At 52.3% G+C, this 22,518-nt stretch overlaps 1 protein-coding gene across 6 annotated transcripts in view; it reads left to right on the top strand.

Annotated features, from left to right (window-relative positions):
* Window positions 1-22,518, top strand: part of LOC113903700 (ninein-like protein) — a 96,684-nt gene that overhangs the window by 68,846 nt on the left and 5,320 nt on the right. For 4 of the 6 annotated variants that reach the window (XM_027560260.1, XM_027560261.1, XM_027560259.1 and 1 more), the window contains 9 exons: window positions 897-942; window positions 3,330-3,427; window positions 3,567-3,672; window positions 4,972-5,081; window positions 6,097-6,356; window positions 13,046-13,150; window positions 14,173-14,242; window positions 19,556-19,714; window positions 20,395-20,508. In XM_027560260.1, the coding sequence (XP_027416061.1) occupies window positions 897-942; window positions 3,330-3,427; window positions 3,567-3,672; window positions 4,972-5,081; window positions 6,097-6,356; window positions 13,046-13,150; window positions 14,173-14,242; window positions 19,556-19,714; window positions 20,395-20,508 (1,068 nt within the window). The remainder of the gene's footprint in view (window positions 1-896; window positions 943-3,329; window positions 3,428-3,566; window positions 3,673-4,971; window positions 5,082-6,096; window positions 6,357-13,045; window positions 13,151-14,172; window positions 14,243-19,555; window positions 19,715-20,394; window positions 20,509-22,518) is intronic. The other 2 variants (XM_027560258.1, XM_027560262.1) reach the window with 1 other exon arrangement.

The following is a 22,518-nucleotide window of genomic DNA, read 5'->3' as shown; positions in this document are numbered from 1 at the left end:
TCAGGACTGGGTGGCCCCTCCCACATCCTGGCCTCCACGTAGAGGGTGGCCCAGCCTGGGTCCACAGGAGCATCCCTACATGAGCCGGGCAGGCATAGCCTCTGACGTGGGCTTCCTTCAGTTGAGGTCTTCTGAGCTTTGTGTTTTTGTTTTTTCAAATTTTTTTGGCTGTGTTGCATGGCTTGTGGGATCGCAGTTTCCTGACAAGGGATGGAACCCACACCCTCGGCAGTGAAAGCCATGGAGTCCTCAATGCTGGACTGCAAGGGAATTTCCCGAGCCTTATGTTCTTGCCTGGAGAATCCCATGGACTGAGGAGCCTGGTAGGCTGCAGTCCATGTTGTCGCTAAGAGTCGGACACGACTGAGCGACTTCACTTTCACTTTTCACTTTCATGCATTGGAGAAGGAAATGGCAACCCACTCCAGTGTTCTTGCCTGGAGAATCCCAGGGACGGGGGAGCCTGGTGGGCTGCCGTCTATGGGGTTGCACAGAGTCGGACACGACTGAAGTGACTTAGCAGCAGCAGCAGCAGCATGTTCTGCAAGGAGGCAGTTGGGACTTTGCCTGCCCAGCACCTGTGCCCGGCCCCGCACAGGCTGCTCACCCCAGTCCCAAGGCCCCCGTGTGCGTCCGGGCACCATGTAGGGCTTCATCTTGTTTCCTGTGGTTGAGTGTATGCATTTCCTGGCCCAAACCTACATGTGAGCCCACTCAGCTGGCGTCGCCACCATGCAGAGCAGGGTGCAGGTGGTGAACAGTCCCTGCTGGGAAACAGATCACACTGTTACTCCCTCAAGATTGTCCAGGACTCCGGCAGATAAAGCTTGATTGTTTGGCATTAAGGGTCTAGTATTCACTTGCTTCTTAATGGTTTCCCTCCTGATTAACATAAGAACTGTCTCTCTGCACGTGATGCTTTGGCCACACCAGAGGATAAAGGTGAGCCCGTGCTCGTCTGCAGTGTGACGTGACCCCTGCCTCCTGCCTGCCACACCCTGAATCCCGGTGCCCCTGCAGTCCTGTGTATGGGTCACCTATGTAGCCCTTCTCAGAGACCGAGTGGTGTGTGGGTTTTGTGGTTAACTTTCTGGAGGACCTCTCCTTCCTGCTGTGTTTTCTCCCCCACTTTGAGCACCTGTGACTAACCAGCACTTAATACGTTGCTTTAGTGCACCTGAACTTTTTCATACAGGTGTAACCCCCTTTGCTTTTTCACGACTGTCACCTAACTGTTGCTATTCATTTCACTTTTGATTCTTGAAATTTTACTTTTTGAAATTTTGGCAAAAAAAATTTTACATTTTGGTGCTACTTATTCAGAGATCTTCCCTCTTTTGGGGGGTATTTTTGGCTGTTTCAAATTAGCATTGAGAATGTTAAAAAAATATATTTTTTAAATAATTTCTAATACACGAAGTTGCAAATGTCTGGGCAGCCAGCCCCTCTGTGTGTGCTTACTCGGTGTGGCTGGCCCCGCCTTCCTCTCCAGTGCTTTCTGAGCTGCTGTTGAAACCCCACCCTCTCCTGCTTTCTTGCTGAGCTCACCTCTCCTGCTAATGCTAACGTGAAGAGAAGCCTCAAAGGTTCCAGAGCCTCAGACCTAGGGATTCGCTGTGTGCAGTGGACCTGCTGCCTTTCCCGGCTCTCGGGGCAGCATCCTGTGACTGCCTTCAGCATCCACAGTCACCCCAAATTCACGTGCAACCCACACAAAAGCAGGCACGTGGCTCCCCAGCCTTGCTGGACGCACCCTGGATGGACAGGCTGGGACCCAGGACAGTGCATGTCATCCTTAGGTGCTTGGAACAGAGCAGTGTGCCTGGCATCATACCTTAAGGGCCTGTTTTCTGGCTCTGCTGAACTTGCGGAGCATGGATATGCTCTTACAGTGGCCGTGTGAGGGGGGAAGGAACCACTGAAGGGGCAGGGCATTGGGCAGAAATGATTCTGTCTATGTTTCCTGCCACATCAGCACTGCTCAGTAAAAACAGCAGTCACGTGTGTACTTCCAAGTTTTCCAGTGGTCACGTTAAAAAAGGTAAAAGAAAAAAAAAGGTAAAAAGAAATGGGTGACATTAATTTTAGTAACATTTTATTTACTCCATTACTTTCACAGTGCCATCATTTCAGCATGTAATCAATATAATCACATTTTAAGTGAGCTATTTTGCATCCCTCTTTGGGAACCTGGTCTTTAAGATCATTGTAGAGTTTATGCTGCACACCTCGATCCAGACTGACCACGTCAGAGATGCTCTGTGGCCTGTGTGGTGTCATTGTGGGGTGGGGGGCTGGGGCGCACACACCCGCCGCCCCACGGGCCTCCCTGCAGCTCTCGCTTCCTGGCCTTGCCCTTTCCCCGGGACAGAGCTACTCGCTCTGGGGAGATTGCGTATTTGCTCAGGAGTTTCTGAAGGAGGTACAGTGAGCCTAGTAAACATGTGCTTCCTCTAAGATCAGCAGGGCCTGTCCCTTCTCCCACATGGCCTAGAGCCGCCAGTTAGAGGCTCCTCCTCCAGGGCGGGTGTGGACACAGGCCAGGCACTGGCCACCAGGGAGTTCAGAAAGATCTGAGAGGAGCTGCCTGCAGAGGAAACTCAGATTAAAAAATCAGAGAGGAGGGACTGCCCTGGTGGCCCAGTGGTTAGGACTCCACTCCCGATCAGGGGGCACGGGTGTGATCCCTGGTTGGGGAACTAAGTCCTGCAGGCCGCATGCGCAGCCCCCAGAAAAGGAGAATCAGAGCGGGCGGTGGGGCCTTGAGGGTGTGCGTGGCGTGAACCCCAGAGCCTGGGTCCCGGGGGAGGAGCCGGCTGGAAGCGGCATCGCATGTGGCATCCTCCAGGTGGGGTGACCACGGCCCACCCGAGGCGGGGGGAGGAGCACGTGGACCCACCATCATGGGCGAACGTGGCGCTCGGGCCGTGGGACCACCTGGGAGAGCGGACTGTGCGCGCTGCCCTTCCTGCCCTGTAAAAGCCAGGTGACCAAGTGGGCGCGTTGAGTTGTATTTCATTCTTTGCGTGGGTAAATGATGCTTGTTACAAACGAGACCCTTCCTCTTTTATTTTTCCTCTGTGCTGTGCAGCTTGCAGGGTCTTAGTTCCCTAACCAGGGAGCAAACCTGCGTCCTCTGCAGGGAAAGCACTCAGTCCTAACCGCTGGACCACCAGGAAGGTCCCAGAGGCCCTTCCTCTTAAGCCTCAAGTCCCCCGAATCTCCCCTACCCCTTATGAGCATGCTCCCCCAACCTCTTGTGGTTTCAGGTGTTAAAAGGTCTCTGTATTTTCTCCATTTCTCACTTTCACTGCACTTTTCCCCCCGAGCCCCTTCTGGGTATCCAGTGATGGAAGGTGGTGCCAGGTATGAGACGGTGGGAAATGACTCCTGGTCCTTGTCGCTCCCGGAGCAGTTCGGTGCCCGGGTATAGTGTCTGTGCCCCGTCCTGGAAGTCGGGACCCGCTCTGCTGGGGCCTGAACTGTTCCCTGGGTGCCGGCCCTGTGCCCCACTCCGGGGCCTGGTGGCCGCAGTGGCTGGAGGAAGTGTCTGGCTCTGCCCACAGGACCTGCAGGACCGCAACGACGAGCTGCAGGCTGCCCTGGAAGGTCTGCAGGCACAGGCGGCCCCGAGTCGGCACGGCCGCCTGCCCCCGGGACAAAGCCCGGCAGGTAGGAGCTGACTGCTTGGAGGTGGTGGGTCTGCTGGGAGGCGGTGGGTCGGTGCTCATGCCCCGGGGGTGGGGCGGTGGGCCAGCCCGCTATGCAGGGGGTCACAAGTCCTTCGGACCACTTGTGTGGGAGAAGGGGCCTATCTGAGGCGAGGGGTTTAGGCAACCCAGAGCCCCAAGGGAGATGGAGGAGGATGAAGGTCCTACTGCTTGGACAGAGTAAGTGGTGAAGGTTATGATGACCTTGCTGTGACCTCAGGGCAGGCGTGTCCTCTGTGAGCCTCCTAAGGCAGCGGGGATGGAAGGAGATGCCCCCGTGGAGGGTCATCTGGGAAGGGGAGCAGAGAGCGGGCTGGGGGCGATGGGGGACGGCCTGCGATGGCTCTGACAGGGCAGTCCATGTCAGCTTTCCTCGGGGCCTCCGAGGGCAGCCGGGGGGTCTTCTGCGCACCTGGCCTCTGAGGGGGGCCCTCACCTGCACCCGCAGCAGTGGACTCTGCTCCCCCGAGCCACAGCCCTGCTGCCCTCAGCCAGGGGTGCTTGGCGCATGGCTGCTGTCATCGCATGCCTCGATGAGTGTCAGGGGCCCGTGTGGCCGCAGGGAAGGGGGCGATGGTCTTTATCCCTGGACGGGCCTGAGCTGCAAGGAGTGTGTGGCCCTTGATGAGAGCCAGGACCTGCGCCCCGGGTGTGGTGGCCATATGGCTCTGGGTCGTAGCACCGGAGGGAGCCCCGAGCTTCGTGTTGGTGCCAACGCAGCCAAAGTGCTCTCCGGCTGGAGCCTTTTCTCTTCCCCTCGGCCCCATCTAAGGAGGAGGGGCGGTCAGAACAGCAGCACTGTGGTGCAGGGGCCACATGGGTGGTGGAGGCCGGGCTGGCTGTGCATCCAACCAGGGCCACTCCTGACCCAGGCGGCAGCTTCCTGTTGTCAGGGCGATGGGATGCTCTCTTTCCTAAGGTGCTTATCCCAAATATTCTCGGCCAGATGTTGCCGAGTCTGTCTCTTTTTTTCATGGAAAACAATTCGGGAACTGAAAAGAGCAGGCGAGAGGTCAGGATATGTCTGCTCCCTCACTTTCCAGCCCATCAACCGGCATGGATGAAACCCCATCAGTGGCCACACTCACATTCTGAATCAATGTGAGTGTGCCCCCTACCACGCGTGGCGTGGGGGACACCTGGGCCCAGGAGGGCTGGCCGTGAATCACTGCAGATGGTGACTGCAGCTATGAAATTAAAAGATGCTTGATCCCATGGTGTTCTGGGCAGAACATCAATGTACATGTCCTCTTATTTTCAGGCACCATCACATTCGTGGGTGATTCTGCCCCAGCGAGTATAAAAACAGAGATCATGTTGGAGCTGCTGAAGGAGCATTACCAAGAACTCAAGATCCAGCTGCAGACCAAGGTCAGGGGACTGAGGGAGGCCACAGAGTTAGGGGAACTTCCTGCTGCTGAGACGTGTCTGCACACACGTCTGCCCAGAGTGAGCGCGCTCAGGGGGACGGAGGTTTGCAGGGAATGTGTGTGACCTTGACTTTGTGCCTCCACCCTCTTCGGAAGGAGGCAGGACAGAAGGAATAGCTAATAATGGGAGGGAACAGGGTCCATCCCCGTGTCCGGAGGCTGGTGCAGAGGCCAGACCTCCCTGTTTGCCCTGCGCTGGGAAGTCATAGCCCCCAGCTCTGTTGCAGCCGAAGCAGATTCTGGGAGCAGAATCTTAGTTCCTGTGATTGCCCTGCACCAGGGGCTCCCCAGGTGGCGCTAGTGGAAAAGAGGAGATATGTCGCCAAGACAGGAGACATAAGAGATGCAGGTTCAATCCCTGGGTCGGGAAGATCCCCCGGAGGAGAGTGTGGCAACCACTCCAGTCTTCTTCATGGAGGATCCCATGGACGAAGGAGCCTGGTGGGCCACAGTCCACAGGGTCACACAGAGTCGGACACGACTGAAGCAACTTGGCACGCAGGGGCTCCTAGGCACCCTGGCCAAGCCTGTCTTCTTGGGTGAATGTGTCTCTTGCTCTGTTACTCGATTGTGGTGGGTTTTGTGGAGGGATGGTGCCCACAGCTTGTCAGGTGTCACCATGGCCACGGGGTGGTCCTGCCCCTGGGTGCCTGCTGTGGCCTTGCCTTCCAGGCCTCGTGGAGGTGTTGTTCCCCTCTACCCTCCTCCTGCGGCTGCCTGCCAGGCCGCCAGCCTCCCTTCTGCACCTGCGGGCCTCCCCCCAAGGCTGCAGTGGAGGTTACAGGAAGTGATGGAAGCAGGCGGCCACACAAGCCGTGGGGAGCCTTTCACGGGCCCCGGCACCCTGTTGAAGCTGGGCCACCCACTGTTTGGGTTCTGCGCCCGGCAGCCTTGATTCGTCAAGTGAGTTGTGTTTAGGGGCCCCCGGTCGACATCACTCATGCCTCTCTCCTCAGGTTAATGACCACAAGAGGGAAATGGAGGAGACGAAAAGGGCCTTTGCAGAGGAGAGGAGGGAGCTGGAGCAGGCCTTCCAGCTCGAGGTTGGCGTGCTGCAGGGTCAGAAGGCCGAGCTGGCGACGCTGCACGCGGAGTCGCAGGAGGTGGTCCGAGGCCTGCGGGACCAGCTGCAGAGGAGGGCGGAGCTGGAGCGGGGCCACACGTGGTGGCTGAGCCAGGAGAGAGCACGGCTGCAGGAGGCGCTCCAGCGGCTCAGGTCCGCCACCCCAGCTTTGCATGATCTCAGGTCCAGGGTTTGTTGCCCAGAACCCGGATTTGAAATTGAATTTGGGCAGATTGCTCAGAGTCACAAGTACTTGTTACCTGAGTGGTGAGCCCTGAAAGACCAGGTTATTTTACACAGGGTCTGACTTTTCTTTCGGCTGCACTGTGCGCATGGCATGAGAGAGCTTAGTCCCCTCACCAGGGATCGAACCTGTGCCCCTGTGGTGGACGCATGGAGTCTTCACCACTGGACTGCCAGGGACGTCCCAAGGAGTCTGACTTTAAAAACACAGTCTCCCTCATCTGTCATCTCGTGGCTCCTGGGGAGGTCGACGAAAGGCCTAAATGCCCCCAAATAATGGGAAAGGCCTTTAGTTTGGGTTAGTGGAGTTCTTGAAAGAAACCGAGATTTGTGAGCAAAGGAGAGAACAGGTTTATTTGGAAAATTGGAACATGATCTTCTGTGCTAGAGGAGAAGGGCCCACACGCCCATCCTCCGGGCCCCACCAGGGAGCTGGGGCTGGAGGCCTGAGGGGAGGCTAAAGGTGGGGAGGAGGTCTGTGAGCTGGTGATGGAGTGTCAGGTGTGCAGCCTGGCCCTCCTCCCCGGGCCCCCTGGGGCCCAGGCCGGCACCCACTCCACCTCAGGAGCCCAGGCCTCTAGAAGGGCTTTGCCAGGAGCCTCCCAGCACCACCCAGGAGATGACCTGGGTGACTGCAGGCAGGCCCAGCTGTGTGTTGTGGTTGCGGCTCTCTACCCAGTGTCTTTTGGTCCCGTGAGCGCCCACACGGCACTCCCGCAAGCTCATCGCGTCCTGCAGAGACAGAGTCTTTGTGAGCTGTTGTGTCCCTTGTCTGGGCAGAGGACACTGGCTCACTGCACACGCAGGTGTGTCCAGCTGAGGAGCCAGCTCCTGCCCGCAGGGTGACCATGCCACGTTGCTTCACCGGAAAACAGATCACGTGGGATTTATGATAAGCCAAGGAATAAATGTCAGTGCACCTCCCAGCTTGAGAAAGAAAATACTGGCATAGCCAGTAGCCCCAGGCTCTGTTCCCAGACCCCCCTCCCTTCCCCCCGAGGCGCCTGGACTGTTTATCACCCTCTAGACCTTGCTGTAGGCCTCTGCCTCAGACGGGGGGGTCCCCCATGATGTGGAGCCTTGGTCGTGGTGGGCTGACCTCTGAATTCCCTGCTCCATGAAGCAGAGGTGGTGCTGGGCCTCACAAGTGGCAGAGCCTCAGGTGAACGTGTGGACCCACTGTTGCAATTGCGGCTGCGATCGGAGGCTGGTCTCTGGCCCAGTGGACCTGCGAGTCCACATCAGGCCCCTGGCACACTCCGGGGCCTTTCGTGCAGGAGCAGCCCAGCGGCCACACGCCCTCTCTGCTCTCTGTCTCGGGCACTTCCTCTGGACAGGCACAGGAGCCGGTGCTGTCCTCGTCCTCCACCCAGCCCCCGGGCCCAGGGGCTGTGCTGGGCCTCTCCCCGCTTCTCCTGACTCGCTGCATGCCTTGGCTTGTTGGCCCCACAGATAACATCACAGTTCCAGTCTCAGTGGTGTCTGGATCATTGGACAGGGTTTCCCGGGCACCTGCCACCTGCTGTCACAGCTGAGGGAGCAGCCGGGAGTGAGACAGGTGTTTGCAGCTTTCGGCCCCAGGTGGGTGGGCGGACAAAACAAGGCTCCATTCTTCAGCATCTGTAACCCTTGTTACAGGTCTGTTCAGGTCTTATGTTTCCTCCTGGGTCTGTCTTGGTAGATTGTTTCAAGGCATTTGGACATGGCCGTTTTTCAAATCTCCAGACCGGGCGTTGTACTGAATGGTCCTCAGCTTGGATGCCAGGTTAGATGCCTTCCTTATGGGACCATCTTCTTTACTCTGATGTGTGGTCTTTTGTGAAACTGTCTTTGGAGTACATTCCCTCAGTTTTTTTTTAATCTGAAAATGTCTCAGCTTCTCTCCCATTTTTGAAGGCTGGTCTTCCTAGGAGCACAAACCTTGATGTGCAGTTGAAGGTTGCCCTCTGCCCTCTGCCCTCTGACCTGGGCAGGCTGCTCTGTGTGAGCATCCATTTTCCATTGCTGCAGTGATGAGTTACCAGGAAGTCAGAGGCTTAAAGCATCATCACTTAGGATTTCACGGTGCTCGAGCCTGGAAGTCAGAAGTGCCTACGACTGGGCAGGAGTCTTGGTGTTGGCAGCCGCCTTCCTTTCTGGAAGCTCGGGAGGAAACCTGCAGGCCTCCCATTCTTTTTTTTTTTTTATTTTTTTTTATTTTTAAACTTTACATAATTGTATTAGTTTTGCCAAATATCAAAATGAATCCGCCACAGGTATACATGTGTTCCCCATCCTGAACCCTCCTCCCTCCTCCCTCCCCATACCATCCCTCTGTGTCGTCCCAGTGCACCAGCCCCAAGCATCCAGTATCATGCATCGAACCTGGACTGGCAGCTCGTTTCTTACCTGATATTTTACATGTTTCAATGTCATTCTCCCAAATCTTCCCACCCTCTCCCTCTCCCACAGAGTCCAAAAGACTGTTCTATACATCAGTGTCTCTTTTGCTATCTCGTACACCGGGTTATTGTTACCATCTTTTTAAATTCCATATATATGCGTTAGTATACTGTATTGGTGTTTTTTCTTCTGGCTTACTTCACTCTGTATAATAGGCTCCAATTTCATCCACCTCATTAGAACTGATTCAAATGTATTCTTTTTAATGGCTGAGTAATACTCCATTGTGTATATGTACCACAGCTTTCTTATCCATTCATCTGCTGATGGACATCTAGGTTGTTTCCATGTCCTGGCTATTATAAACAGTGCTGCGATGAACATTGGGGTACACGTGTCTCTTTCCCTTCTGGTTTCCTCAGTGTGTATGCCCAGCAGTGGGATTGCTGGATCATAAGGCAGTTCTATTTCCAGTTTTTTAAGGAATCTCCATACTGTTCTCCATAGTGGCTGTACTAGTTTGCATTCCCACCAACAGTGTAAGAGGGTTCCCTTTTCTCCACACCCTCTCCAGCATTTATTATTTGTAGACTTTTGGATCGCAGCCATTCTGACTGGTGTGAAATGGTACCTCATAGTGGTTTTGATTTGCATTTCTCTGATAATGAGTGATGTTGAGCATCTTTTCATGTGTTTGTTAGCCATCTGTATGTCTTCTTTGGAGAAATGTCTGTTTAGTTCTTTGGCCCATTTTTTGATTGGGTCTTTTATTTTTCTGGAGTTGAGCTGTAGGAGTTGCTTGTATATTTTTGAGATGAGTTGTTTGTCAGTTGCTTCATTTGCTATTATTTTCTCCCATTCTGAAGGCTGTCTTTTCACCTTGCTAATAGTTTCCTTTGATGTGCAGAAGCTTTTAAGGTTAATTAGGTCCCATTTGTTTATTTTTGCTTTTATTTCCAATATTCTGGGAGGTGGGTCATAGAGGATCCTGCTGTGATGTATGTCAGAGAGTGTTTTGCCTCTGTTGTCCTCTAGGAGTTTTATAGTTTCTGGTCTTACGTTTAGATCTTTAATCCATTTTGAGTTTATTTTTGTGTATGGTGTTAGAAAGTGTTCTAGTTTCATTCTTTTACAAGTGGTTGACCATATTTCCCAGCACCACTTATTAAAGAGATTGTCTTTAATCCATTGTATATTCTTGCCTCCTTTGTCAAAGATAAGGTGTCCATATGTGCGTGGATTTATCTCTGGGCTTTCTATTTTGTTCCATTGATCTATATTTCTGTCTTTGTGCCAGTACCATACTGTCTTGATGACTGTGGCTTTGTAGTAGAGCCTGAAGTCAGGTAGTTTGATTCCTCCAGTTCCATTCTTCTTTCTCAAGATCGCTTTGGCTATTCGAGGTTTTTTGTATTTCCATACAAATTGTGAAATTATTTGTTCTAGCTCTGTGAAGAATACTGTTGGAAGCTTGATAGGGATTGCATTGAATCTGTAATTTGCTTTGGGTAGTATACTCATTTTCACTATATTGATTCTTCCAATCCATGAACATGGTATATTTCTCCATGGCCTCCCATTCTTGATCCACACCTTCCTCCTCTGATGCCAGCAGTGACTAGTTGGTCCTCCTCGTGCTCCATCCTGACTCCCAGTCTTCTGCCTGCTCTTCCACAGAGAAGGGCCCTAGTAGACAGTCTAGGACACTCTTTCCATCTAAGGGCAGTGAATTAGCAGCTTTAATTCTGTTTGTTGCATTGATTCCCCTTTGTTATGAAATAGCACATTTGCAGTTTCTGGATGCAGATGTCTTTTAGAGGCTGTTATTCTGTCTCCACAGGAGGTGATCTGAGTTGTGTCATCTGGTTGCTGTTAGCTTCTCCATCTTTTGTGGTTTTTCTTTGGTGTGTTTAGGTGTGTATTTCTTTCATTTTAACTTTTTATTGAAGTGTTATATGCACACACAAAAAAATACACACGTGTATACAGTTGGAAGAATTGATGAATTGGACACATCTGTGTCACCACACCCAGAACACGTCCCCAGGGTCACTATTCCAAGCTGGGATAGTGGTAACCCCTGGCGGTGGGGGGGCTCTGGGGAACCCCGATTTTTTGTTCTCGGTGCTGGTGTTCCTAAGAATGGAATTGTTGAGTCATAGGGCAGAGGTGCCGTTTTCTTTTTACTTACCATACTTAGAAATATTATGCCTGCTGAGTATATAGATTTGTGTCCTATGAAAATCTTTCAGATATTCTTTGTAAAATATTGCCTCTCCCCTCTGTGGCCTTTTCAGTTGGATGTATGATATTAGATCTTTTCACTTTTCCTGCTTTTCTTAACCTCTCTTTCATTTCTTGCAGCTTCTTTTCTGTACATGGCATGTTCTGGGTACTTTTTCATATCTCTGTGTTCCAGGTCAGTGATTCGTTCTTCAGCTATATCTAATCTACCAGTGAGCTTTTCTTTTGACATTGATTTTTTTTTTTCATTTTCTAACATTATATTTGGTCCTGCCTGATCATTTCTCATAGCTTCTTGCTTGCTTGTCCACTTTTTATTTCCATCTTTTATTTAAGTAAACATTTAATAATATTTATCCCAAGTTCGTGTCTGATAATTCCAATATCTAGGATCTAATTCTGTTGTTTTGGCTTCTTCTGACTCTCATCAGTGGTCCTTTCCCACATACGTTGTGGTGACCTTTGATTGTGAGCTCATGTTCACACGATGTTTATCTCTGGGACTCTTGAGAGCTGTAGTAGAGGGTTCTCCCTGCAGAAAGGATGTGTTTTGCTTTTTCCAAGAAGACTTGGGAGCCTCTTAATCTGAGACCGCTTAAGCTACTCCAGGGAACCAGCCCAGCACACGCACCCCTGGTGTGGTTTCTCCACACCGATGTAGGTGTTGGCCTCAGGGTGACACTCAGGGCAACCCCATCTTTGTGCTGCTTATGCTCACAGCTCTGATTTCAGCATTCGGGTTTTTGTTTAAGGCCCGTGGAGGCTTCTATAACCTTCTGTGAGGACACCGCACCTTAAATGATCAGCTATGCACGGCTCTGGTTATCTGGTGAATGTGGAGGACTAGGATAAGGCAGCCACCATCTTATTCGAGGTCCAGGAAACTGGAAACAGAACCCCACCCACCGCTGCCACCCACATACATACACACACCTGTCTCGAATCAGTTTTGTTTACCATCCAGGAGCCTGAATAACAGTTCAAAATACAGATCTCATTGGAGATCACTCTCCTCATTGAAACCCTTCATTTCTTGTAAACTTCCATTGACTTCTGTGTCTTAATTTTTCTGTTTAGTTCCTCATGAGAAAAATGTAATCATACTTATGCTTATGAAGGAGATGCTCATGCTTGATATTATAAGAATAATATATTAAACATATGAGGTCATGTGCTTGAATACTTTTAGATTGAAAAAACCAGAAGCTAATGCCAGGTAGAGACCTAATGTTTAGGGGAATAAGTGTCAGTGACACCAGCACATATGAAGGATAGATTTTCTGGGCGGCAGGTGTGGGTTTCAAGCTGCCTCCCCGTGCTCTTTATTGGTCAGTTGCTCATCTGTTGCACATCACTGGAGTTACCTTCCAGGGAGACTAAGAGCATTGGAAGCCAAGGGCTCCAGGCAGACTTGGCCTGGGCAGCCTCTGTCAGTACTTGCTTTCCCCTCCTGAAGGTTCCACGTTGCATCGGATCACCCTCCGTCCGCTGCCGCGGGCATCTTTACAGTTTCCTCCAGTGCTGACCTCAGGGTGTAGGACAGGGGGCACTCCCCATAGGATTCAGCTTCCTGAGTCCTCATGTTCCTCAGCTTTGTGCTCGGGGTCCCTGGGGGGATTTCCTTGCAACAACTCACCCAGCATCTTGCATTGGTGCCAGCTGTGAGCACGGTGACATTTCAGTGAAGGTAAGGAGATGCAGGAACGGGCCAGCTGTAAACACAGTGAACCAAGGTGCCGAACACGCTAGTCACTGGCTCTTTTAGGAGCTAAGAAAGCTTTGTTTTTCTGTAGCTTATCTCTTGGGAGATGCAAGCCAGAGCAGGTTAACACTGGATACAGGGAGGGACTGGTGCCCTGTGTCCCCATCCAGGGAAGGAAAGTGGGGCTGGGGGTCATTGCAAGACCAGACTCTGTCGGGTGACCAGCTCCTGGAATTCCCACTCTTCTTTCTTTTTAAAATTTGTTATCCAGAATCGAGTTGGAAAAGCTTTCTGAAGAAAACACGCTCTTGAAAAATGAGCTGGGGAGGATCCAACAAGAGCTTGAAGCTTCAGAAAGGACGGAGGCTGCACAGAGGTAAGGGCCAGCTCATGGGTCCCACCCCAGCCACCCATCCCAGACACGGTTTGCTCATCACAGAAGAAGCTCAGAGGGCATTACTGTAGAAAGTGGGACGTGTTCACAGATAACCCACATTCCAGGAACAGTCAGCAGAGAACTGTGCTGCCCTCTGACCAGCCTTGATGGGCACGGGAGGGCTCAGGCGTCCTACAGAATACTCCATAGCGTGCTCAAGGGTCAGAGGAGGCATCCTGCATCCCTGTAGGGGCAGGAGGGCCTCTTACAACCTTCCTGGGCCAGGAGAATCTGTTTCTTCTTGTCCTGATGATGATTTCAGCCCTGCTGTTGTCCACGGTTCATTCCTGGTCTGTTGATTTCAGTGTGTCAGAGTCAGGGGTCTAGGGCAGGGGCCTGAGCACTGAGGCAGGAGCTGTGTGTATTGTAGAGGGATACTTGTTGGTAGATTTCAGCTTTCACTATCAGAGCCTCATCTAAGAAGGGTTTGGCTTTTTTTTTTTTTTTTTTAATAAAATTCAAATGAGCTCAGCTGTAAACTGCTGAGAATGTGGTGTTGATTTGATAAAAAGTGCCTGACGATTAAAGTATGGAATCCAGAGTGGATGGTCACCCAGCGATCACTGTTACGTTACAGCAATTCTGAAATCTGAAAGGTTTCTTCCCTCCAGGAACCATTTTCCCTAAGTTTGGTGCTGGGGCCCTTTTGACAGCAGATGTCAGCAAATGTAAGGCTGTGTTGATCGTTATGCTTCTGGGTGTGAAGAGCACTCCCATGTGCTGGAGAGAGATTAACATGTGCTGTGCAACTGAGGAATGTCGTGGAGGGTTTGTTCTTACAGTGCTGGCAGGGTTCCTCTGGCTCCCAGGCTGGGATCCAATTGGGCCAGCACAGTAACAGTGCAGGACAGTGACAGACCAGTGGCTGTAGGCTATCGAGAACAGGTGTACAAACCAGCACCACGGTGACCACGGTGAGCAATGACTCATCAGTGACACTGTTAACTTTGCTTCTTCAACAGGAAGGACATTGAGGTTTTAAAGAGAGACAAGGAAAAGGCCTGCTCTGAGATGGAAGAGCTCCGCACACAGGTTAAGTATTGACCCCTGGTGTGAAACGGATGCCCCCCTCCCTTTTCCATCGTTTTGAAATAATCTCAAACTTGCAGAAAGGAAACACAGAACATTTTTATGGAAGTTACAAGAGTTGCTGGCCCATCAGCCCCTCCCACTCCAAGTTGGGGAATCACTGTGGATATGATGGGGTGTAGCCTCGTCAGCCACAGCCGGGACCTCGTGTGGCTTGTCTGCCTTTCCTTGTTTTTAGGACCTGGTGCTTTTGAAGGTTATAAGCAGTTGTTTTGGTGTGTCTAAAACTTCCTTATAATTGGATTCCGATTATGTGGGAACATCCCCTTCTCATTCTATCCTGTCCGGGGACACAAGCTTTAGTGACGTCCTTAGATTCTTGGTCAGGTGCTGTTGGCCAGGCTTCTTCACAAAGTTACTTTCCCCTTGGTAATTACGGAACATTTTATAGGAAAATCCTTTGAGATGATGTGAATGTCCTGTTCTTCATCAAACTCTCACCCAGTTGTTCTCCCTGTTTATTTAATGGGTTATAATATGTTACCATCAGTATTTATTTTCATGCTCAATTGTCCCAGATTTGCCTAATAAGAGCCCCCTCCTGGTGAGTTCTGGGCCCTCCAGACAGGTCCTGGTCATTATTTGAGTACTTCCTTACTTTCTAGTGTCCCATGATATTCCAGGTTCATCTGGTACTTCCCTTGCCCCAACCCTGGAAGCAGCCACTTCTCCAAGGAATCCTTGGTGACTTTTAGCTCAGAATGGTACGTGGAGACCAAGATTTGGGTACTGGGGGTGCTCACGGCTCCAGGATCATCACTATGTCCAAATGCAGTTAGTGCGTGGAACTCGGGAGTGTATGTTTATGATGCTCACATGCATGTGGTTTCAGGTATATTTATTTGTACACCTCTCTACTAGAAATCATAAATTCAAACTCTGAAATTCCAATATCACAGGGATGGTTCTAGCTTTCTCTCTCTGTATTTATAACTTATTCCTCTAGCAGTGAAAAGCCTGGTCTCCATCCTCAGTGGATGGACTTACTGTTTGGTCAGTCCCCTTTAGCCTGCACGTGAATGCCCTTCTCACGCTGTTTAGCGCTGACCACCACACTGGTCTCCCTTTGCGCCACAAATAAGTGTTTTCTGCACTTGGTCTCTCTTACTGGCTTTTGTACCCAAGCACACAGCTAGGAGGGCTTCTCTTGTGACTCAGCTGCTAAACAATCCACCTGTAGTGCGGGAGACCTGGGTTTGGTCCCTGGGTAGGGAAGATCCCCTGGAGAAGGGAAAGGCTACCTACTCCGGTATGCTGACCTAGAGAATTCCAAGGGGTTGCAAAGAGTTGGACACGACTGAGCTTCTTTCACTTCACTTCACACAGCTTGGATGTGTCATTCTTTTTTATTTTTTTTTAAAATTGAAATTATTACTGATAATTGCAGGCTCACGTGTGGTTGTAAGACATATATTACAGAGGAATACACTCTGTCCAGTTTCCCCAGGGACCACGTTTTATGAAACTTTAGTATAGTGTCTGTGTTAGTATGCTAGGGCTGCCATAGCAAAGCACTGCAGACTGAGGGGCTTACACAACCAAGTTTATTTCCTCACAGTGCTCGGAGTTAGAAGTTCAGGTCAGGGTGGGGCTGGTTTCTTCTGAGGCCTCTCTCTGGTTTGTACACAACTGTCCTGCCTGTGTCTTCACGTGGTCGTCCTTCAGATGCGTCTGTGTTGTCATCTCTTATTAGGGCACCATCATACTGCATTCATACGACCTCGTTTTACCTTAATCACCTCTTTCAAGACCCCGTCTCCAACTACACTCCCTCTGTACAGGATTGGAGGTTTGGGCTTCAACATTGAATTGGGGTGTGAGGGGGCACAAGTCAGCCCTTAATGAGCATCACAGTCAAGCTCTTGACATTGATGCATCCGTAGGTCTTACTTCCCCAGTTTTTTTTGTGGGGAGTGGGGGGGTTGTTCTTTTTCTTGGGGGAGGGGCTTCGTTGCCCCACGGCATGTGGCATCTTAGTTCCCCAACCAGGGATGGAACCCGAGTGTCCTGCCTCGGAAGGCAGGTTCTTAACCACGGGACCACCCAGAAAGTCCACGTGCTCCCGCAGCTTTGCTTATGCCCTCGTGTGGTGTCAGGTCTACACGGGTTTATTCCGTGTGCAGGTTCATGTCTCCACAACCCAGCTGCAGCGCCACTAGGTCCTTCATATTGTTCATTCACAGCGACATCCGCCATCTGTCTTTCTGCCCACCTATCTCAGCCCCAACAGCACCCTTATGGCAGAAAACAAAGAGGAACTGAAGAGCCTCCTGATGAAAGTGACAGAGGACAGCCAAACTTGTACCATTTCTCCAGTGACACACAAGGAGCCATCCCAAATGAGCTCTCTGGGACTGCCTCTCCACATAGCACGGCTCCCTGCTGCGTGTCCACAGTAGTTTCTTCCTGCCACTGGATGGCATTCCAAGGCGTTAACATCCCACAGCTCGTCTTCAGTTCAGTTCAGTCTCTCAGTCGTGTCTGACTCTGCGACCCTATGGACTGCGGCATGCCAGGCTCTCCTGTCCATCACCAACTCCCGGAGCTTGCTCAGACTCATGTCCATCGCGTCGGTGATGCCTTCCACCCATCTCATCCTCTGTCGTCCCCTTCTGCTCCTGCCTTCAGTCTTTCCCAGCATCAGGGTCTTTTCCAATGAGTCAGTTCTTCACATCAGGTGGCCAAAGTATTGGAGTTTCAGCTTCAGCATCAGCCCTTCCAATGAATATTCAGGACTGATTTCCTTTAGGATGGACTCGTTGGTGTCTGCACCTTGCAGTCCAAGGGACCCTCAAGAGTCTTTTCCAACACCATAGTTCAAAAGCATCAGTTCTTGGGCACTTAACTTTCTTTATGCTCCAACTCTCACATCCATACATGACTACTAGAAAAACCATAGCTTTGACTAGATGGACCTTTGTCAGTTTTTTAACATGCTATCTTGGTTGGTCATAGCTTTTCTTCCAAGGAGCAGGCGCCTTTTAATTTCATGGCTACAGTTACCATCTGCAGTGATTTTGGAGCCCAAGAAAATAAAGTCTCTGACTGTTTCCATTGTTTTCCCATCTATTTGCCGTGAACTGATGGGACCGGATGCCATGATCTTAGTTTTTTGAATGTTGAGTTTTAAGCCAACTGTTTCACTCTCTTTCACTTTCATCAAGAGGCTCTTCAGTTCCTCTTTGCCTTCTGCCATAAGGGTGGTGTCATCAGCGTATCTGAGGTTATTGATGTTTCTCCCGGCAATCTTGATTCCAGCTTGTGCTTCATCCAGCCTGGCATTTTGCATGATGTACTCTGCATGTAAGTTAAACAAGCAGGGTGACAATATACAGCCTTGACGTACTCCTTTCCCAATTTGGAACCAGCTTGTCTTAATGCTCACCTTTTAAAGGATGGCTGGGCTGATTCCAGTTTTGGGCCGTCACAGGAGCTGCAATGAACGTTCCTAGGCAGGTCTTTGTGTGGATGGTCTTCATTTCACGGGATAGATGCCCAGGAGACAATCACTCATCTGTACGGCAGCTACATGTCTAGTTTTATATGAAATTGCCCAGCTGTTTTCCAGAGCAGCTACTAAGAGTCAATGTTCCCGCCAGCGGCGTCTGCCGGGTCCAGTTGCCCCACATCCCTGTCCACACTTGGTGTTGTCACTCTTACTTTAGCCCGTCCAGGAGTGAGTGACACTGGGTCAGAACAGCTGGCGGGGGCTCCACTTGGCTATCCCCTCGCTGGTTCAGGCCTGGTAAAGAAGGAGGTTTCCCTCGAGGGCAGAGAACAGAACGCTCTGTGTACTTCAAAACAGGCACGGTCCTAGTCTACTCAGGCTCATACAGATGCCACAAGCAGGCGGCTTCAACTACAGGGTTTATTGTCCCAAGGTTCTCAAGGCCACGGTCAAGGCGGGGCCGGCCTGGTTCCCGTGAGGCTCTTCCAGGCTTGTGGGGAGCCCCCTCTCACTGTGTCTTCTTATAAAGTCACTGTCCCATTGGATTAGGACCCCACCTTGCGAGCACATTTAACCTGAATTACCTGCTAGCAGCCTTGTCCCCAGACTGGTGACTTTGTGGACCCGGTTCTACCCACAGCAGCCACCTTGTTCAGGCCTCCAGCCTCTGGCTCCTGGTGAGCTGTGACGCTCTTCGCCTGTCTTTCTTTCTGGTTTTCAGAGCATTGGTTTGCCCTGTGACTTTAGTTCTCTGATGGGCCTGAGAAGAGTTGTTGACTTTCAGTTACTCAGCTTTTTCTTTGTTCTTGCTGGGAGGGTGGGAGTGCCGACTTCCAAGCTCTTTCCAGGCCAGAGCGGAAATGGCGTTTTGTTTTTCTCGTGGGTCTCTGCACGTTCACTGTCAGGACATAGAAGCGTAGTAGGTTTTCACCTGCCGACCTTGTGTCCTTGCTGAGCTCCCGCTCACTCTGGGAGTGCATTTGTCACCTCTGGTTTCCCAGACTCCTGCTGTTCGCTGGAGACACCCGCAGTTCCCATCTGCCTCTTCCCACCGCTGCCTGCCTCCCCAAGTCTGGCTGATACGGTGGGAACACCCACCCTGGGGCGACAGTGATGCATCCGCCTAGCTGTGCATGAACCCTGCTCCGAGGCACACAGGGCTTCAGACCCTCAGCCTCTGGAGCAATTGCTAGGGAAAAGCAGAGGAGCAAAACATGGTTTGTGTGAAGGCGTGTGACACACGGTTGGCGATAACGAGCTTCCTTGTGTCGCCTGCTGGCTGCCATTTATCCCAGGCCGCACCGCCAGCGTCCAGCATCCACTGTCTGCAAAGTGGGTCATTTCATCAGTGTGCTGTGTTTAATGACAGTGATCAGATTTTTTAAGAGAATCATGTGCCTCAGGTTTAGCTAGGGTTCTGGGTTTTTTTTTTTCCTTCAACTTGTATAAGATAATGTCAGAAATAACTGTGGGAGAAACGAGAAAAGCATGCCAGTTCTCCAGAGCAGTGATGGGATGTTGATGGGATGTGAGTGCTCCTGGTGCCCAGCATTTATTTCTTGGGGGATTGATCACAGTTCATCCTCCACCTGGTGGCCTGAGAGCCCGTCACTCTGGGGACACTGAGCAAGCGCCTCACCCACTAGTTGCTAATAGCAACCCCACCCCCAGCTGTGATGACCAAAATGGTCTCCAAAGATTGCCAAGGATCCCCTGGGGAGAAGAGTGTCCCTGGTTGAGGACCCCTGGGATGCTGCTGGCTTAAAAAAATAACTTTCCTACCTGTGTTTTCTCCCTGTTTGTTCCAGAGTCAGAAGTGTAGGGATGAACTGTCCCAGCTCAACCACAGGGTCCTGCAGCTCGGAGAGGAGGCCTCTACCCACCAGACCCAAAGCGAGAAGAGTCCCGTCACCGTCCAGCTGCTGACACACAGACTGGAGGAGGCCGAGCTCCGGGAGGAGCTGCAGGTGAATGGCGGGCAGGGCAGGGAGGGGCAGGCAGCCCGGCCTAAAACAGACCAGGGACAGCCCTGACGTGCCTGCACGTAAAGCAAGGGGCTTCACAAGCAAGCCCTGACAAATGTGTGAACTTCTAGCAGCTTTTGCAAAGCCTGGTACCTCTAGAGAAAGTAGCAGAAAGGAATTAAATCCTGATGATAGGAGCCTAAATTGGGGTGACCTCTCCAGAGGTCATTAGGCAAAACATACATCAAGAGTGGTCAAGAACGTTGGTGTGCTCTGACTTCATGATTCTGCTGTGGGAACTTTACTGAACATTGTGTATGGACTTAGATGAACATATGTTCATTGCTCTGGTGTTTATAATAGCACAACAGAATTGGAATCAGCTTTGAATCATCAACCGTATTGACTAAGTCAGTAAATTATGGTGCCGCCATTATAAACCACATTTTTGAATAGTGTCTAATGCTCTGGACATTATAAAAGAGAAAGCATGGCCTACGATGTCGTGGTGGCAGCATGTGTGTGTGTGTGGAGGAAGGGCCAGGAGATACAGCATGTCGGGTGTGCTGTGATCACTGCTGACTTAAATTTTGTAATTCTTGCTTTTCTGAAGTTTCTTCATTAAGTACGTATCATGTTGCTAGTGTTCTTCTTATACTTGTGAAACCGATATTTAACAACAGGGTAACCAAATCCAAAAACTTGAACTTGAACTTGACCGCGTGACTCGGGACCGTCAGAGTCTGAGACTGGCACAGTCACAGCTGAGAGAGGCCCTTGAAGAGAGTCGGAACCAGGTGAGTGTGCATGGTGGTCCCAAGGCTGAGGGGAGTCAGCCTCGCCTCTGACAGCCTGCACGGGACTAGTCCGGCCAAGGGCTTCACGGGGCTGGCTGAGGCCACACAGCTAGGGGGGCGCCCTCCAGGCCAAGGATTCAGTCAGGCCCCGTCCAGGGTCAGGTGGAATGCGAGTGAACCGTGTGAAGGGCTGTGCCTGTTCCCTCACGAGGGCAGGCAGGCATAGCAGCACCTCTGGGTGTGCCCTCTGCAGGTGGAGGAGCCAGGGAACACGGAAGGTAGCCTCCGAGGTCCAGGCCGCGGGCGGAGCAGCCCCCGAGGGGACCAGCTGCTTGCCCTGGTGGAGCCCGGGTGTCACACGCCTGTTCATGTGTGTGGCAGTGCTGCCAATGCCCTGCACTTGTCTGATGCCTGCCAGGCTCAGAGATGCAGCAGCGGGGAGGCAGGGAGCTCACGGGCTGGGACACACAGATGTGAGCAGAGTGGGCCCAGGAGGGGTGGGGGGTGCCTGCCAGAGTGAGGTGCTGGGACGCAGGGCTGGTTCTTCCGAGGAGCTCAAGCAGGAGGAGAGGAGGGAGCTGACGGTGTGAGGTGCCCTGAGGGCCTCAGGCCCTGGTGGACTCAGACATGGGGTGCACTTGGAGAGCCGGGGTCTGCAGGGGGAAGGGGCTGTGAGAGAGGGTCTAAGCCTCGTGTCTCTGCTCAGCCTGGCACCAGGTTCCCCACCTGGCCCCTGGTCTGACCCCTGGACTTAGCTGTGGACACCTGGTGTGAGAGGTCACTTCTCAGATGGCCCAGGTTGCAGAAGGGTCTGTCTGCATGTGGGACCCCTCCCTGTCCAGGGTCTTAGGAGGGGCTGGCAGACCCCTGTGGGCCCAGCCCCCCACTGTCAGCAGGCACTTTCTCCAAGGTGTCTCTGTGTACTGGGGGCTCCCTTCCCTGTTTGTAGTGCAAAAGGAACCTTGACAAATTGCTGGACTGGTTTGAGCCTTTGAGGTGGAGAAGACAGATCCACCCATGGGCAGCAGGACTGGGCTGCCGGAGGCTTCTATGCCGCTGGGGTTGGGGGATGCCCAGCACTCAGCCGCTGTCACAGGCAGGAGCAGCTACCGTGAGGCAGCTGGTGTCACCATTGGTGAGTTAGATGAGGACCCCCCAAAACATGCCTGGATGAAAGTGTGCTGTGGGCGGGGGCACCTGCACTGGCCTCTGTGGCATTGGGTCCTTGTTGCGTGGCAACCAAGCACCCAGGAAGGGCAGACAAGCATCCAGGCTGCTGAGCACTGCACCAGGGGTTTCCTTAGCATCACTGCCCCACATTTGGCCGGGCCAGCCTGGATTCAGGGTGGAGAGGTCCGCCATCATCTGAGGGGCTCACTGCCCCACCCCAGCACCCAGAACACGGAGGCCCTGGCTTCCTGGCTGCAGGGGCCCCACCTCTCTTCTGGGGACATCCTGCCTTCTCACGTCACGGTCGAGCAGGGCTCTCCGGAGCGGGCCCACTCTCCACCCACACCTTGTTTTACCAGGAGGGCCTCGGGGCACTCAGCTGGGCCGTGCTGAATACTGCCTGGCCTAGGAGAGTGGACGGTGAGGCCTGTGGTCAGGCTGCAGGGCTAAGCAGAGCATCGGCTGCAGGAGGCAACAAGGCACCCAGGCAGGTGTGCGGGACTCAGACCTGGGCAGGAGTGACTGCATAGTGATCATCCGAAGCTCTAAAGCCACAGGGAGGTGGCTACGTCTGGTGGAGGGTGTGTGAGAACTTTCCTCCCCTCTCTTCATCCCAGGAGCGTGGCAGCTGCTCCACTGGACCTGTGTGTGTGGTGTGCTTCTGGGGGTCTGTCTGGGGAAACTGCCCAGGGTGGCCCCTCAGACACGCGGTGACACAGGCCAGTGAGGGAGTAGGGCTGTGGCTCACAGTTTCACCCCTGCCCGGCCAGGATGGCCAGTGCCCTCCTCCCCTGCCTGCCCTCAGCAGGGCCCCTGGTGGAGCCGCCGCCTCTCCCGTCC

This window comes from Bos indicus x Bos taurus, chromosome 13 (assembly GCF_003369695.1).
Source record: "Bos indicus x Bos taurus breed Angus x Brahman F1 hybrid chromosome 13, Bos_hybrid_MaternalHap_v2.0, whole genome shotgun sequence".
Taxonomy (NCBI): domain Eukaryota; kingdom Metazoa; phylum Chordata; class Mammalia; order Artiodactyla; family Bovidae; genus Bos; species Bos indicus x Bos taurus.
This window is presented reverse-complemented; position numbering and strand designations above follow the sequence as displayed.